The 16,608-nt window shown below is 48.0% G+C and overlaps 1 protein-coding gene across 3 annotated transcripts in view; it reads left to right on the forward strand.

Annotated features, from left to right (window-relative positions):
- Positions 1–1,002: 1,002 nt before the first annotated feature.
- The window catches only part of LOC115203666 (b(0,+)-type amino acid transporter 1), a 127,367-nt gene continuing 111,761 nt past the window's right edge, over positions 1,003–16,608 (forward strand). Inside the window, exons 1-5 of one of the 3 annotated variants that reach the window (XM_029768577.1) lie at positions 1,015–1,130; positions 1,983–2,055; positions 8,317–8,457; positions 11,711–11,858; positions 13,980–14,222. In XM_029768577.1, the coding sequence (XP_029624437.1) occupies positions 8,323–8,457; positions 11,711–11,858; positions 13,980–14,222 (526 nt within the window). In that variant the 5' untranslated portion in view covers positions 1,015–1,130; positions 1,983–2,055; positions 8,317–8,322. Of the gene's footprint in view, positions 1,131–1,982; positions 2,056–8,316; positions 8,458–11,710; positions 11,859–13,979; positions 14,223–16,608 lie in introns of all 3 variants that reach the window. The other 2 variants (XM_029768578.1, XM_029768579.1) reach the window with 2 other exon arrangements.

Genomic DNA, 16,608 nt, shown 5'->3' on the forward strand with positions numbered 1-16,608 from the left:
TGGCCTGACTGTGGTGGCCTGACTGTGGTGGTCTGACTGTGGTGGCCTGACTGTGGTGGCCTGACTGTGGTGGTCTGACTGTGGTGGCCTGACTGTGGTGGCCTGACTGTGGTGGCCTGACTGTGGTGGTCTGACTGTGGTGGTCTAACTGTGGTGGTCTGACTGTGGTGGCCTGACTGTGGTGGTCTGACTGTGGTGGCCTGACTGTGGTGGCCTGACTGTGGTGGTCTGACTGTGGTGGTCTAACTGTGGTGGTCTGACTGTGGTGGCCTGACTGTGGTGGTCTGACTGTGGTGGCCTGACTGTGGTGGCCTGACTGTGGTGGCATGACTGTGGTGGCCTGACTGTGGTGGTCTGACTGTGGTGGCCTGACTGTGGTGGCATGACTGTGGTGGCCTGACTGTGGTGGTCTGACTGTGGTGGCCTGACTGTGGTGGCATGACTGTGGTGGCCTGACTGTGGTGGTCTGACTGTGGTGGTCTGACTGTGGTGGCCTGACTGTGGTGGTCTGACTGTGGTGGTCTGACTGTGGTGGTCTGACTGTGGTGGCCTGACTGTGGTGGCCTGACTGTGGTGGTCTGACTGTGGTGGTCTGACTGTGGTGGCCTGACTGTGGTGGTCTGACTGTGGTGGTCTGACTGTGGTGGCCTGACTGTGGTGGTCTGACTGTGGTGGTCTGACTGTGGTGGCCTGACTGTGGTGGCCTGACTGTGGTGCTCTATCCGTCCTTCCGTCTTTATGTGTCTGTCTGTCTGTCTGTCTGTCTGTCTGTCTGTCTGTCTGTCTGTCTGTCTGTCTGGCTGTCTGTCGTCCTGGCTGTCTGTCTTCCTGGCTGCCTGTCTGCCTGTCTATCATAGATTATGTAACAGATCAAGCATTAACTAAACCAGGTCATAAGGAGTTATAAACCAATGACAGTAGTTCCCAAAGTTTTCACTCTGCTTCACCACAGTAGACCTTAACCCTTGTAGCTGTCTGTCTATCAGTCTATCAGTCTATCAGTCTACCATAGAGGGTGTAATAGATCAAGCATTAACAGAACTAGGTCACAGACTCAGAGAGCTGTGAGGCTGGCTGAGCATCGGCAGAGCTGTTACAGTGTTTGTGTTGTTTGCGGTGGTGTAAAGTACGTAAGTAAAAAAATACTTTAAAAGTTCTTAAGTCGTTTTTGGGGGTTATCTGCACTTTGCTATTTAGATTTTTGACAACTTTTACATCACTACATTCCTGAAGAAAATGATGTACTTTTTACCTTCGTACATTGTCTCTGACACGCAAAAGTACTCGTTACATTTTGAATGTTTAGCAGGACAGGAAAATGGTCCAATATCACATGCTTATCAAGAGAACATCCCTGGGCATCCCTACTGCCTCTGATCTGGCGGACTCACTAAACACAAATTATTTGTTTGTAAATGATGTCTGAGTGTTGGAGTGTGTCCCTGGCTTCCTGTAAATAAATAAATAAAAAACAAGGCAAGGGTGCCATCTGGATTACTTAATAAAAATGAATTTTAAATTATTCATACATTTACTTTTGATACTTAACTGTATTTCATCAATTACATTTACTTTTAATCCTTAAGTATATTTAAAGCCAAATACTTTTACTCAAGTAGTATTTTACTGGGTGACTTTCTCTTGAGTCAAATTCTATTAAGGTATCTTTACTTTAACTCAAGTATGACAATTGAGTACTTTATCCAATTGAGTACTTTTTTCCTGTCTGTCTGTCTGTCTGTCTGTCTGTCTGTCTGTCTGTCTGTCTGTCTGTCTGTCTGTCTGTCTGTCTGTCTGTCTGTCTGTCTGTCTGTCTGTCTGTCTGTCCGTCCGTCCGTCCGTCCGTCCGTCCGTCCGTCCGTCCGTCCGTCCGTCCGTCCGTCCGTCCGTCCGTCCGTCCGTCCGTGTCCGTCCGTCCGTCCGTCCGTCCGTCCGTCTGTCTGTCTGTCTAACCATTTCCAATGTGTGCATCTTTGTTTCAGCTTCCAGAGAGTTATCTGAAGACATCCCTGGGTTCCTGCATCAAACACAACTACAAATATTTCTACACAGGAGGTTAGTATCATTCCTATACAGGAGGTGGGCATCATTTCTATACAGGAGGTGGGTATCATTCCTGTACAGGAGGTGGGCATCATTTCTATACAGGAGGTGGGTATCATTTCTATACAGGAGGTGGGTATCATTTCTATACAGGAGGTGAGTATCATTTCTATACAGGAGGTGGGCATCATTTCTATACAGGAGGTGGGTATCATTTCTATACAGGAGGTGGTATCATTCCTATACAGGAGGTGGTATCATTCCTACACAGGAGGTGGGTTGAGATGCTATGAGTAAGGTTATAGATAGCACCCAATATTAGCCTGGTCACAGATCTGTTTGTGCTGTCAAGTCAACTGACTCTTTAGCGAATCAGAGGACAGGGTAAGACTGTTCCAGCATTGGGAGGGGGAAGAGAGCAGCGTGGGGCAGTGAGGAAATAATCAGACTGGGGGAGAGACACTCTGGAAGAAACCGTGACCGAGGTTTGAGGGGTCCCCCCCCCCACAGAAACCCTATTATCTGTTACAATTGTAATAGACCGGGACATATTGTGGCATACTGCAGTATTAAAGAAGAGCCAATGCAATGTAACCTCAGTGAAAAAGAAGAAGCTGATATATTGTATGCATGTCCTGTGGTAACCGTTGTACTTGAAAGACCAAGAAACTAACGTATGTGCATGGTGAAGGTTGAAGGGAAAGAGGTTGCAGCCCTGCTTGATTCCGGCAGTATGTCAACCTTGGTCGTTGCAAACCTAGTGCCGACTCATAAACTAGATACAAGTCAGGATACCCACCCGTACACCACAGTCTTAGTGAGCATACAAACTGAGGACGGGCTGCTGGATTATGAGATCGGCGTGGTCCGGGAAGATGGCGTAGATACTTTCCGAGGTTAGGCCAAAAGAACGGCATATTTGAGAAGCCCAGCACCCCTGACCAAGCAGGAAGTAACATGTAGCCCTCAACTAAAGCCAAGAAAAGAGAAGGTCTCCCAGGGACCAACCTCACAGGTGCTAGTAGAGGAGGATGAGGAAGAAGGGTCAGACCACGTCAATAACAGGCAGCCCGGTACTAGTGGGGCCGGGGTCCATCTAGATCCAGAGGGCGACAATCTAGAACCAACAGACCTGGCAGGGTCCCTGACTAATTTTGGGATGGCCCAGACCCAGGATCCAACCCTGCAGCAAGTCGGAGCAGATGTGCAAGTCGTAGATGGTACCCCCATATATGATAGGACGATGACAATAGTGTCCCCCGCTCCATCATGAAAAAGGGTTTGGGGTACAGAGTCTCAAAAATAAGGGATGATGTGGTGGAACAGTTGTTGGTCCCCACCCTGTACCAGAGAACAGTACTGGACCTAGCTCATGGGCATATTCTAAGGGGGACACCTTGGTATCGATAAAACCCGAGACCGGATTGTGAGGAGGTTTTACGGGCCAGGAATTCAGGCTGAGGTGGCTCGACATTGTGGAGAGTGCCCCGAGTGCCAGTTAACAGCTCCCCGCCATAATCAAAATGCCATTTGAGAGGATAGCGAAGGATATAGTTGTTCCGCTACCCAAATCCGCAAGAGGTTACCAATACATTCTGATCATCCTAAATTATGCCACTCGCTACCCGGAACGCATTCCCCTGCGGACGATGGCTTCCAAAAATATTGCCAAGGAATTAGTGCTCCTGTTCACCAGGGTAGGGATTCCAAAGGAGAGCCTTACTGACCAGGGGACCCCTTTTATGTCCCACCTTATGGCGGACCTTTGTAAGATGTGGCAGGTGAAACAGTTGAGGACATCGGTTTACCATCCGCAGACGGACGGGATGATTGAGAGATTCAACCTCACCCTGAAGTCAATGTTCAGGAAGGTAATTGATAAGGGTGGTTAAAACCGGGATTACGTTATCTGATGTTTTCCATTAGAGAGGTTCCCCAAGCCTCTCTGGGGTTTTCACCCTTTGAGCTGCTACATGGGAGGCAACCCTGGGGAATCTTAGAAATCACCCGGGAAACCTGGGACAGTAAGTAAGAATGAGAGAGACAGATAGTAGGGTGGCATCAGACAGTCAGGTAGAGAGACAGACAGACAGCCTGTAGGGTGACATCAGACAGTCAGGTAGAGAGACAGACAGACAGTAGGGTGACATCAGACAGGCAGGTAAAGAGACAGACAGACAGACAGACAGACAGACAGACAGACAGACAGACAGACAGACAGACAGACAGACAGACAGACAGTAGGTTGACATCAGACAGTCAGGTAGAGAGACAGACAGACAGCCTGTAGGGTGACATCAGACAGTCAGGTAGAGAGACAGACAGACAGACAGTAGGGTGACATCAGACAGGCAGGTAAAGAGACAGGCAGACAGACAGACAGACAGACAGACAGACAGACAGACAGACAGACAGACAGACAGACAGACAGACAGACAGACAGACAGACAGACAGACAGACAGATAGTAGTGTGACATCAGACAGTCAGGTAGAGAGACAGACAGACAGATAGTAGGGTGACATCCTGATCCTCTCAACCAGCTTCATGAGGTAGTCACCTGGAATGTATTTCAATTAACTGGTGACATCCTGATTCTATCAACCAGCTTCACATGAGGTAGTCACCTGGAATGTATTTCAATTAACTTGGTTGTCTTGTTAAAAGTTATTTTGTGGAATTTATTTCCTTCTTAATGCGTTTGAGCCAATCAGTTGTGTTCTGACAAGGTAGGGGTGGTATACAGAAGTTAGCCCTATTTGGTAAAAGACCAAGTCCATATTATGGCAAGAACAGCTCAAATAAGCAAAGAGAAACGACAGTCCATCATTACTTTAAGACATGAAGGTCAGTCAATACGGAACATTTCAAGAATTGTTTATGTTTCTTCAAGTGCAGTCGCATAAACCATCAAGCGCGATAATGAAACTGTCTCTCGTGATTACCGCCACAGAAAAGGAAGACCCAGAGTTACCTCTGCTGTAGAGGATAAGTTCATTAGAGTTAACTGCACCACAAATTGCAGCCCAAATAAATGCTTCACAGAGTTCAAGTAACAGACACATCTTAACGTCAACTGTTCAGAGCCTGGGTGTATCAGGCCTTCATGTTCGAATTGCTATGAAGAAACCACTACGAAAGGACACCAACAAGAAAAAGAGACTTGCTTGGGCCAAGAAACACAAGCAATGGACATTAGACCAGTGAAAATCTGTCCTTTGGTGTGATGAGTCCAAATTTGAGATTTTTGGTTCCCACCGCCGTGTCTTTGTGAGACGCAGAGTAGGTGAACAGATGATCTCCGCATGTGTGGTTCCCACCGTGAAGCATGGAGGAGGAGGTGTGATGGTGTGGGGGGCTTTGCTGGTGACACTGTCAGTGCTTTTTTGGAATTCAAGGCACACTTAACCAGCATGGCTACCACAGCATTCTGCAGCAATACGCCATCCCATCTGGTTTGTGCTTAGTGGGACTATCATTTGTTGTTCAACAGGACAATGACCCAACACACCTCCAGGCTGTGTAAGGGATATATGACCAAGAAGGAGAGTGATGGAGTGCTGCATCAGATGACCTGGCCTCCACAATCACCCCACCTCAACCCAATTGAGATGGTTTGGGATGAGTTGAACCGCAGAGTGACGGAAAAGCATCCAATAAGTGCTCAGCATATGTGGGAACTCAAAGACTGTTGGAAAAACATTCCAGGTGAAGCTGGTTGAGAGAATGCCAAGAGTGTGCAAAGCTGTCATCAAGGCAAAGGGTGGCTATTTGAAGTATCTCAAATATAAAATATACTTTGATTTGTTTAACACTTTTTTGGTTACTACATCATTCCATATGTGTTCTTTCATAGTTTTGATGTCATCACTATTATTCTACATCGTAGAAAAGAGTAAAAATAAAGAAAAACCCTTGAGTGAGTTTGTGTCTGTCACGTCCTGACCACTTGTATTTCTATGTTGGGTTTTGTTTGGGATGATCTCCAATTAGAGGCAGCTGGTCATCGTTGTCTGTAATTGGAGATCATACTTAAGTAGGTGTTTTTTCCACCTGGGTTTGTGGGAGATTGTTTTTGAGTTTGTTTCAACTCGGCATCACGGTTTGTTGTTTTTTTCGTTCTTTAGTTCATGTGTATGTATTGCATAGTTTCACAGTGAAAATAAAATGTGGAACGACACACACGCTGCACTTTGGTCCGCTCATTCCTACGACAACCGTGACAGAATCTCCCACCACCAAAGGACCAAGCAGCGTGCCCAGGAGAAACAGGAATGGACTTGGGAGGAAATTCTGGACGGGAAAGGACCCTGGAGTCAGGCTGGGGAGTATCATCGTCTGAAAGAGGAGATTGAGGCAGCGAAAGCGGAGCGGCGATATTACGAGGCACTATACCAACCACGAGGCAAGTGCGAGAGGCAGAGATTGGCGGAGTCAGGGTGGAGACCTGAGCCAACTCCCCGTGCTTACTGTGGGGAGCGAGTGACGAAGCAAGCACCGTGTTATGCGGTGATGCGCACTGTGTCGCCAGTGCGCATTCACAGCCCGGTGCGATCTTTGCCCGCGCCCAGCATTTGTTGAGCTAGGTTGAGCATTCAGCCAGGAAGGGTGGTGCCAGCTCAGCGCTCCTGGTCTCCAGTTTGCCTTCTCGGTCCAGGATATCCTGCGCCGGCTCTGCGCACTGTGTCGCCAGTGCGTATTCACAGCCCAGTGCACCCTGTACCAGCGCCCCGCGTTTGCCGGGCGAAAGTAAGCATCCAGCCAGGACGGGTTGTGCCAGCTCTACGCTCGAGACCTCCAGTGCGCCTCCACAGCACAGTATATCCTGTACCTGCCCCACATACGCCCTGTGCCTGCTCCTCGCACTTGCCCTGAGGTGCGTGTCACCAGTCTGGCGCCACCTGTACCAGCCCCACGCATCAGGCCTCCAGTGCGCCTGCCCAGTCCGGGGTGTCCTGTTCCTGCTTCTCGCAATCGCCCTGAGGTGCGTGTTACTAGTCTGGCGCCACCTGTGCCAGCCCCACGCATCAGGCCTCCAGTGCGCATTCCCAGTCCAGAGCTTCCGGCGACAGTTCCCAGTCAAGAGCTTCCGGCGACAGTTCCCAGTCAAGAGCTTCCGGCGACAGTTCCCAGTCCGTAGCTTCCGGCAACGGCCCGCAGTCTGGAACCTCCTGAGACGGCCCGCAGTCTGGAACCTCCTGAGACGGCCCGCAGTCCGGAACCTCCTGAGACGGCCCGCAGTCCGGAACCTCCTGAGACGGCCCGCAGTCCGGAACGTCCAGCAGTGGTCCGCAGTCCACAACCTCCAGCGGAGGGATCACAAAAGCGGAGGGATCAGCGGGCGGAGTGGGGGATCCGCGGGATAAGAAGGTTCTGCGTACTGCACCAGAGCCACCATAGACATTTGTCATCCTCCCTACCCTCCCTTTGTTTTTTGTTTTTGTTTTTTGTTTAGGTGTGTTCGGAGTCCGCAACTTCGAGGGGGGGTACTGTCACGTCCTGACCATAGAAAGCTGTTATTTTCTATGGTAGAGTAGGTCAGGGCGTGACAGGGGGGTTTTCTAGTTTAGTTTTTCTATGTTGTTATGTTCTAGTTTTGTATTTCTATGTTTGTATTTCCAATTAGAGGCAGCTGGTCATCGTTGTCTCTAATTGGAGATCATACTTAAGTAGGTGGTTTTTCCAACTGGCTTTGTGGGAGATTGTTTTTGAGTTAGTGTATGTTTCTACTCTGCGTCACGGTTTGTTGTTTTTGTTCGTTCAGTTTATTGTGTATGTATCGCATAGTTTCACAGTGAAAATAAAACGTGGAGCGACACACACGCTGCACTTTGGTTCGCTCATTCCTACGACAACCGTGACAGTCTCCAAACTTTTGACTGGTACTGTACATCAGACAAGAGACATAAAGAGAGACCTAAGACAACACCATAGCATGGCAGAAACACATGAAAACACATGAAAACACAACATGGCAGCAACACAACATGGTACAAAAATTATTGGGCACGGACTACAGCACAAAGGGAAAGAAGGTAGAGACAACAATATATCATGCGAAGCAGCCAATACTGTCAGTATCAGTGTCCATGACTGAGTTTTTTGAATGAAGGTGAATTGATGAGACCAGGTAGAGAACTGACTCCGTCATCTTTACATTGTCCTCTTACGTGTGTGTGTGTTTGTGTGTGTGTGTGTGTGTGTGTGTGTGTGTGTGTGTGTGTGTGTGTGTGTGTGTGTGTGTGTGTGTGTGTGTGTGTGTGTGTGAGAGCAGGGTGACATGGACGAGGACAGTGTGAGGAAGAGGAAGGACATGTTTAATGGAGGCCCCGCCACCGGCCCAACCTCCAATATGTCTGCCTCCCACTCCAAGCCTGCTGAGGAGGACATGAAGGCTACCGTGCTACAGAAGGAGGTGGGGAATGTAGAGGACAGTACGTGTGTTAGTCTGTCTGTCTCTCTCTCTCTGTGTGTGTGTAATGCCGGACAAAAGACCATTTTAAACCCGTCCCACTGCTCCTTTACCACATCAGATAATAACAATAAACCAGACTGGATCAATCTGGGACCTTTACCACATCAGATAATAATAAACCAGACTAGATCAGTCTGGGACCTTTACCACATCAGATAATAATAAACCAGACTGGATCAATTTGGGACCTTTACCACATCAGATAACAATAAACCAGACTGGATCAATCTGGGACCTTTACCACATCAGATAACAATAAACCAGACTAGATCAGTCTGGGACCTTTACCACATCAGATAATAATAAACCAGACTGGATCAATCTGGGACCTTTACCACATCAGATAACAATAAACCAGACTAGATCAATCTGGGACCTTTACCACATCAGATAATAATAAACCAGACTAGATCAGTCTGGGACCTTTACCACAACAGATAATAATAATAAACCAGACTAGATCAATCTGGGACCTTTACCACATCAGATAACAATAAACCAGACTAGATCAGTCTGGGACCTTTACCACATCAGATAACAATAAACCAGACTAGATCAGTCTGGGACCTTTACCACATCAGATAACAATAAACCAGACTAGATCAGTCTGGGACCTTTACCACATCAGATAATAATAAACCAGACTAGATCAGTCTGGGACCTTTACCACATCAGATGATAATAATAAACCAGACTAGATCAGTCTGGGACCTTTACCACATCAGATAACAATAAACCAGACTAGATCAGTCTGGGACCTTTACCACATCAGATAATAATAAACCAGACTAGATCAGTCTGGGACCTTTACCACATCAGATAACAATAAACCAGACTAGATCAGTCTGGGACCTTTACCACATCAGATAACAATAAACCAGACTAGATCAGTCTGGGACCTTTACCACATCAGATAATAATACTAAAACAGACTAGATCAGTCTGGGACCTTTACCACATCAGATAATAATAATAAACCAGACTAGATCAGTCTGGGACCTTTACCACATCAGATAATAATAAACCAGACTAGATCAGTCTGGGACCTTTACCACATCAGATAACAATAAACCAGACTAGATCAGTCTGGGACCTTTACCACATCAGATAATAATAAACCAGACTAGATCAGTCTGGGACCTTTACCACATCAGATAACAATAAACCAGACTAGATCAGTCTGGGACCTTTACCACATCAGATAACAATAAACCAGACTAGATCAGTCTGGGACCTTTACCACATCAGATAACAATAAACCAGACTAGATCAGTCTGGGACCTTTACCACATCAGATAATAATACTAAAACAGACTAGATCAGTCTGGGACCTTTACCACATCAGATAATAATAATAAACCAGACTAGATCAGTCTGGGACCTTTACCACATCAGATAATAATAAACCAGACTAGATCAGTCTGGGACCTTTACCACATCAGATAACAATAAACCAGACTAGATCAGTCTGGGACCTTTACCACATCAGATAATAATAAACCAGACTAGATCAGTCTGGGACCTTTACCACATCAGATAACAATAAACCAGACTAGATCAGTCTGGGACCTTTACCACATCAGATAATAATAAACCAGACTAGATCAGTCTGGGACCTTTACCACATCAGATAACAATAAACCAGACTAGATCAGTCTGGGACCTTTACCAAAAACATGTATCCCAATTGTCTGTTTGACAAATCTTTGGAGGTGAAGTAGAAACCATTGTGTTGCTCTTCAAAGATAAAACACTACAAATGATGTATGACATTGCATTCTTGTTCCATTCATGTTTATGGTCTCGCTTGTTACAAGTACATAAGCTACTCAAGTGATGAACATCAATCATCCTGGCTTGTGTACAAGGCCTTTGTATGGTAGTTATAAATGTATTAGCCTGTTACAGTGCACAAGGTTACTGAGTGACTGAAGAATGTTAGAAAGCTGTTTACGGGTCAGTACCTCTCAATAGAACTACTGCTCCATTCTGTAGTTTACACCGTGAGGCTCTCAGGAAACCAGGGTCGGTACATCTCAATAGAACTACTGCTGCTTCATTCTGTAGTTTACACCGTGAGGCTCTCAGGAAACCAGGGTCGGTACATCTCAATAGAACTACTGCTGCTTCATTCTGTAGTTTACACCGTGAGGCTCTCAGGAAACCAGGGTCGGTACCTCTCAATAGAACTACTGCTCCATTCTGTAGTTTACACCGTGAGGCTCTCAGGAAACCAGGGTCGGTACATCTCAATAGAACTACTGCTGCTTCATTCTGTAGTTTACACCGTGAGGCTCTCAGGAAACCAGGGTCGGTACCTCTCAGTAGAACTATTGAATTTTCCAGTGATTATGTAGATTAATTGTCACATTGTCCCTTTTTTTGTCGCTTGTGTGCGTCATTTTGACTCTACAGACGATTCTGTAAAGAATAAGACCCCTGAGCCCTTTGGGGATCTGTGCTTGTCTTACAAACCCCGCTCTAGCTCCTTCCCCGTTAACCACACAGACAAACGGTTGGTATCTACGGACGCAGGAGAAACACACCATGTTTAAAAGGGGTTAGAAGTCCTAAATTACGCCGACTCATTGATTTAACTACTCACTAACTCACACTACGCTGTGTTTATAAACAGGCCAGTCACTCATTGATTGAGTGGTGACACAGGACATATTTTATTCGTAAAAATAATATATATAAAACAACACAAAATGCAATAATGGAAATAAACAGACGACTACATAACGTTAACGTAGACAGGGGTATTACATGTCAAAACAAAACGTTCACATTAAGAGACGTGGATGAGGGGTAAAACATTCACATTAAGAGACGTGGATGAGGGGTAAAACATTCACATTAAGAGACATGGATGAGGGGTAAAACATTCACATTAAGAGACGTGGATGAGGGGTAAAACATTCACATTAAGAGACGTGGATGAGGGGTAAAACATTCACATTAAGAGACGTGGATGAGGGGTAAAACATTCACATTAAGAGACGTGGATGAGGGGTGAAACATTCACATTAAGAGACGTGGATGAGGGGTGAAACGTTCACATTAAGAGACGTGGATGAGGGGTAAAACATTCAAAGCTTCCCAACAGGAGACGAGGGTTTAATCGCTGGTTCTACCGCCTGTATCACCCTCTCAGGAAGTTGTCATGACCACTTCCTGTCTCTCTCTGCAGGTGGGCCTTTTGAGTGGGATCTGTATGATCGTAGGAACAATGATCGGCTCCGGCATCTTCGTCTCCCCTAAAGCAGTGCTGCTGGAAACGGGAGCCGTAGGACCATGTCTGTGTGTCTGGGCCGCCTGCGGGGTGCTGGCTACACTGGGTGAGGAGACAGACAGACAGACAGACAGACAGACAGACAGACAGACAGACAGACAGACAGACAGACAGACAGACAGACAGACAGACAGACAGACAGACAGACAGACAGACAGACATTACCTGACCTGGCCTGTCCTGTCCTGGGTAATCTCTAACCAGACACTAAATGACACCATAAACTGAGATAGATTAACTGACTAACCCTGTCCTGGGTAATCTCTAACCAGTCAATAGTGGTGGGAAGGAATGATAGGAATCTCCTAAATCAGGAATGACCAAAGTGCTGAGGCTCCATGTGAGAAGGGCCCCCGTGTGAGAAGGCCCCCGTGTGAGAAGGCCCCCGTGTGAGAAGGCCCCCGTGTGAGAAGGGTCCCGTGTGAGAAGACCCCCGTGTGAGAAGGCCCCCGGGTGAGAAGGCCCCCGTGTGAGAAGGCCCCCGTGTGAGAAGGCCCCCGTGTAAGAAGGCCCCCGTGTGAGAAGGCCCCCGTGTGAGAAGGCCCCCGTGTGAGAAGGCCCCCGTGTGAGAAGGCCCCCGTGTGAGAAGGCCCCCGTGTGAGAAGGGCCCCGTGTGAGAAGGCCCCCGTGTGAGAAGGGTCCCGTGTGAGAAGGGTCCCGGGTGAGAAGGGTCCCGTGTGAGAAGGCCCCCGTGTGAGAAGGCCCCCGTGTGAGAAGGGTCCCGTGTGAGAAGGCCCCCATGTGAGAAGGGTCCCATGTGAGAAGGCCCCCGTGTGAGAAGGGTCCCGTGTGAGAAGGCCCCCGTGTGAGAAGGGTCCCGTGTGAGAAGGCCCCCGTGTGAGAAGGCCCCCGTGTGAGAAGGCCCCCGTGTGAGAAGGCCCCCGTGTGAGAAGACCCCCGTGTGAGAAGGGCCCGTGTGAGAAGGCCCCCGTGTGAGAAGGGTCCCGTGTGAGAAGGCCCCCGTGTGAGAAGGGTCCCGTGTGAGAAGGACTGGAGTTGCATCCCAGATAGCACCCTAATCCTATGGGTCTCGTCCTACTACCCCATAGGGCTCTGGTCTAAAGTAGGGCACTATATTGGGAATAGGGTTCCATTTTGGAGGCATCCTGACTGTGAGAAGGATTGTGTCAGTGTGTTCAGGAACATGGACATAGTGCACCTAACATGAACCCTGCTGAGTTATTTAGAGGCTAGGAGGGAATTCCTCTCCCAACATGAACCCTGCTGATTTATTAAGAGGCTAGGAGGGAATTCCTCTCCCAACATGAACCCCGCTGATTTATTAAGAGGCTAGGAGGGAATTCCTCTCCCAACATGAACCCCGCTGATTTATTAAGAGGCTAGGAGGGAATTCCTCTCCTAACATGAACCCTGCTGATTTATTAAGAGGCTAGGAGGGAATTCCTCTCCTAACATGAACCCTGCTGATTTATTAAGAGGCTAGGAGGGAATTCCTCTCCCAACATGAACCCTGCTGATTTATTAAGAGGCTAGGAGGGAATTCCTCTCCTAACATGAACCCTGCTGATTTATTTAGAGGCTAGGAGGGAATTCCTCTCCCAGTCTCGGTCAGCTAATCTCAGCATCTGGAAACAAATTTCTGACCAGCTACTGGTTAAAGTCTGTCACTAGTGCAGGGCTCTGACCAGCTACTGGTTAAAGTCTGTCACTAGTGCAGGGCTCTGACCAGCTACTGGTTAATAACGTCTGTCACTAGTGCAGGGCTCTGACCAGCTACTGGTTAACGTCTGTCAGTAGTGCATGGCTGTTATACCAAATTCCCAGAGTGCAGTGTCTACGGGTTTTCACTCTTTCGATGCACTTGATTGATCAATTAAAGTTGTCAATTAGTTAGGAACTCCCCTCACCTGGTTGTCTCGGTCTTAATTGATTAGTTAGGAACTCACCTGGTTGTCTAGGTCTTTATTGATTAGTTAGGAACTCACCTGGTTGTCTAGGTCTTTATTGATTAGTTAAGAACTCACCTGGTTGTCTAGGTCTTTATTGATTAGTTAGGAACTCACCTGGTTGTCTAGGTCTTAATTGATTCGTTAGGAACTCACCTGGTTGTCTAGGTCTTAATTGGGCAAATTGAAAGGAAATCCCCTGAAGCAGCAGTAGGACTAGTGTCAACTGTCTGTCTCTGAGCCTTTCTGTCTGCCTGCAGGGGCGCTGTGCTACGCGGAGCTGGGCACCATGATCACTAAGTCTGGAGGGGAATACGTGTATCTGATGGAAGCCTATGGGTCAGTGATGGCATACCTCTACTCATGGAGCACCATCATGGTCCTACAGCCCTCCGCCTTCGCCATCATCGCCCTAAGCTTCGCAGAGTACACCTCCACGCCGTTCTACCCAGGATGCACTCCTCCCATTATGGTCACCAAGTGCCTGGCTGTAGTGTGCGTATGTGAGTGTGAATTCTTCTTGAATTATGGAAAATCCTAAAAGAAAACAATTGGCATGCACTTCCTGAATGGACTGAATTAAAACCATGGCTCTTTCTAAATTGTCTTTCCTTGCATCGCATTGGAGAAGATCCAAGGTCCATCTTCTCCAATACCTTTTGAGAAGAGAGGATGCCTGGGAGTAAAGATGAATTTATAAAAAGCCATGACTTGACCGCCACCGTCCTCTTCCTGCTTGAGTTCTTCTCCTCCTCCTCTTCCTCCTTTTCACCTCCTCTTCCTCCTTTTCACCTCCTCTTCCTCCTTTTCACCTCCTCTTCCCCATCTCCTCCTTCTCCTTCTCTTCCTCCCGCCTCCTCCGCCTCCTGCTCCTCTAGTATCCTAGATACAATCAACTGTTGTTGTTCACTTGAGCAAGGCTCTTAACCCCTAAACTGCTCACCAGGCTCTACACCCCTAAACTGCTCACCAGGCTCTTAACCCCTAAACTGCTCACCAGGCTATTAACCCCTAAACTGCTCACCAGGCTCTACACCCCTAAACTGCTCACCAGGCTCTTAACCCCTAAACTGCTCACCAGGCTCTACACCCCTAAACTGCTCACCAGGCTCTTAACCCCTAAACTGCTCACCAGGCTCTTAACATCCTGAACTGCACACCAGGATCTTAACCCCTAAACTGCTCACCGGGCTCTTAACCTCTAAACTGCTCACCAGGCTCTTAACCCCTAAACTAAACTGCTCACCAGGCTCTTAACCCCTAAACTGCTCACCAGGCTCTTAACCCCTAAACTGCTCACCAGGCTCTTAACCCCTAAACTGCTCACCAGGCTCTTAACCCCTAAACTGACTGCTCACCAGGCTCTACACCCCTAAACTGCTCACCAGGCTCTTAACCCCTAAACGGCTCACCAGGCTCTTAACCCCTAAACTGCTCACCAGGCTCTTAACCCCTAAACTGCTCACCAGGCTCTTAACCCCTAAACTGCTCACCAGGCTCTTAACCCCTAAACTGACTGCTCACCAGGCTCTTAACCCCTAAACTGACTGCTCACCAGGCTCTTAACCCCTAAACTGCTCACCAGGCTCTTAACCCCTAAACTGCTCACCAGGCTCTACACCCCTAAACTGCTCACCAGGCTCTTAACCCCTAAACTGCTCACCAGGCTCTTAACCCCTAAACTGCTCACCAGGCTCTTAACCCCTAAACTGCTCACCAGGCTCTTAACATCCTGAACTGCTCACCAGGCTCTACACCCCTAAACTGCTCACCAGGCTCTTAACCCCTAAACTGCTCACCAGGCTCTTAACATCCTGAACTGCTCACCAGGATCTTAACCCCTAAACTGCTCACCAGGCTCTTAACCCCTAAACTGCTCACCAGGCTCTTAACCCCTAAACTGCTCACCAGGCTCTTAACCCCTAAACTGCTCACCAGGCTCTTAACCCCTAAACTGACTGCTCACCAGGCTCTTAACCTCTAAACTGCTCACCAGGCTCTTAACCCCTAAACTGCTCACCAGGCTCTACACCCCTAAACTGCTCACCAGGCTCTTAACCCCTAAACTGCTCACCAGGCTCTTAACCCCTAAACTGCTCACCAGGCTCTTAACCCCTAAACTGCTCACCAGACTCTACACCCCTAAACTGCTCACCAGGCTCTTAACCTCTAAACTGCTCACCAGGCTATTAACCCCTAAACTGCTCACCAGGCTCTTAACCTCTAAACTGCTCAAGAGGATCTTAACCCCTAAACTGCTCACCAGGCTCTTAACCCCTAAACTGCTCACCAGGCTCTTAACCCCTAAACTGCTCACCAGGCTCTTAACATCCTGAACTGCTCACCAGGATCTTAACCCCTAAACTGCTCACCAGGCTCTTAACCCCTAAACTGCTCACCAGGCTCTACACCCCTAAACTGCTCACCAGGCTCTTAACCCCCTAAACTGCTCACCAGGCTCTTAACCCCCTAAACTGCTCACCAGGTTCTACACCCCTAAACTGCTCACCAGGCTCTTAACCCCTAAATTGCTCACCAGACTCTACACCCCTAAACTGCTCACCAGGCTCTTAACCCCTAAACTGCTCACCAGGCTCTTAACCCCTAAACTGCTCACCAGGCTCTACACCCCTAAACTGCTCACCAGGCTCTTAACCTCCTAAACTGCTCACCAGGCTCTTAACCTCTAAACTGCTCACCAGGCTCTTAACCCCTAAACTGCTCACCAGGCTCTTAACCCCTAAACTGCTCACCAGGCTCTACACCCCTAAACTGCTCACCAGGCTCTTAACCTCCTAAACTGCTCACCAGGCTATTAACCCCTAAACTGCTCACCAGGCTCTTAACCCCTAAACTGCTCACCAGGCTCTACACCCCTAAACTGCTCAC

This window comes from Salmo trutta, chromosome 12 (assembly GCF_901001165.1).
Source record: "Salmo trutta chromosome 12, fSalTru1.1, whole genome shotgun sequence".
NCBI classification, from domain to species: Eukaryota; Metazoa; Chordata; class Actinopteri; order Salmoniformes; family Salmonidae; genus Salmo; species Salmo trutta.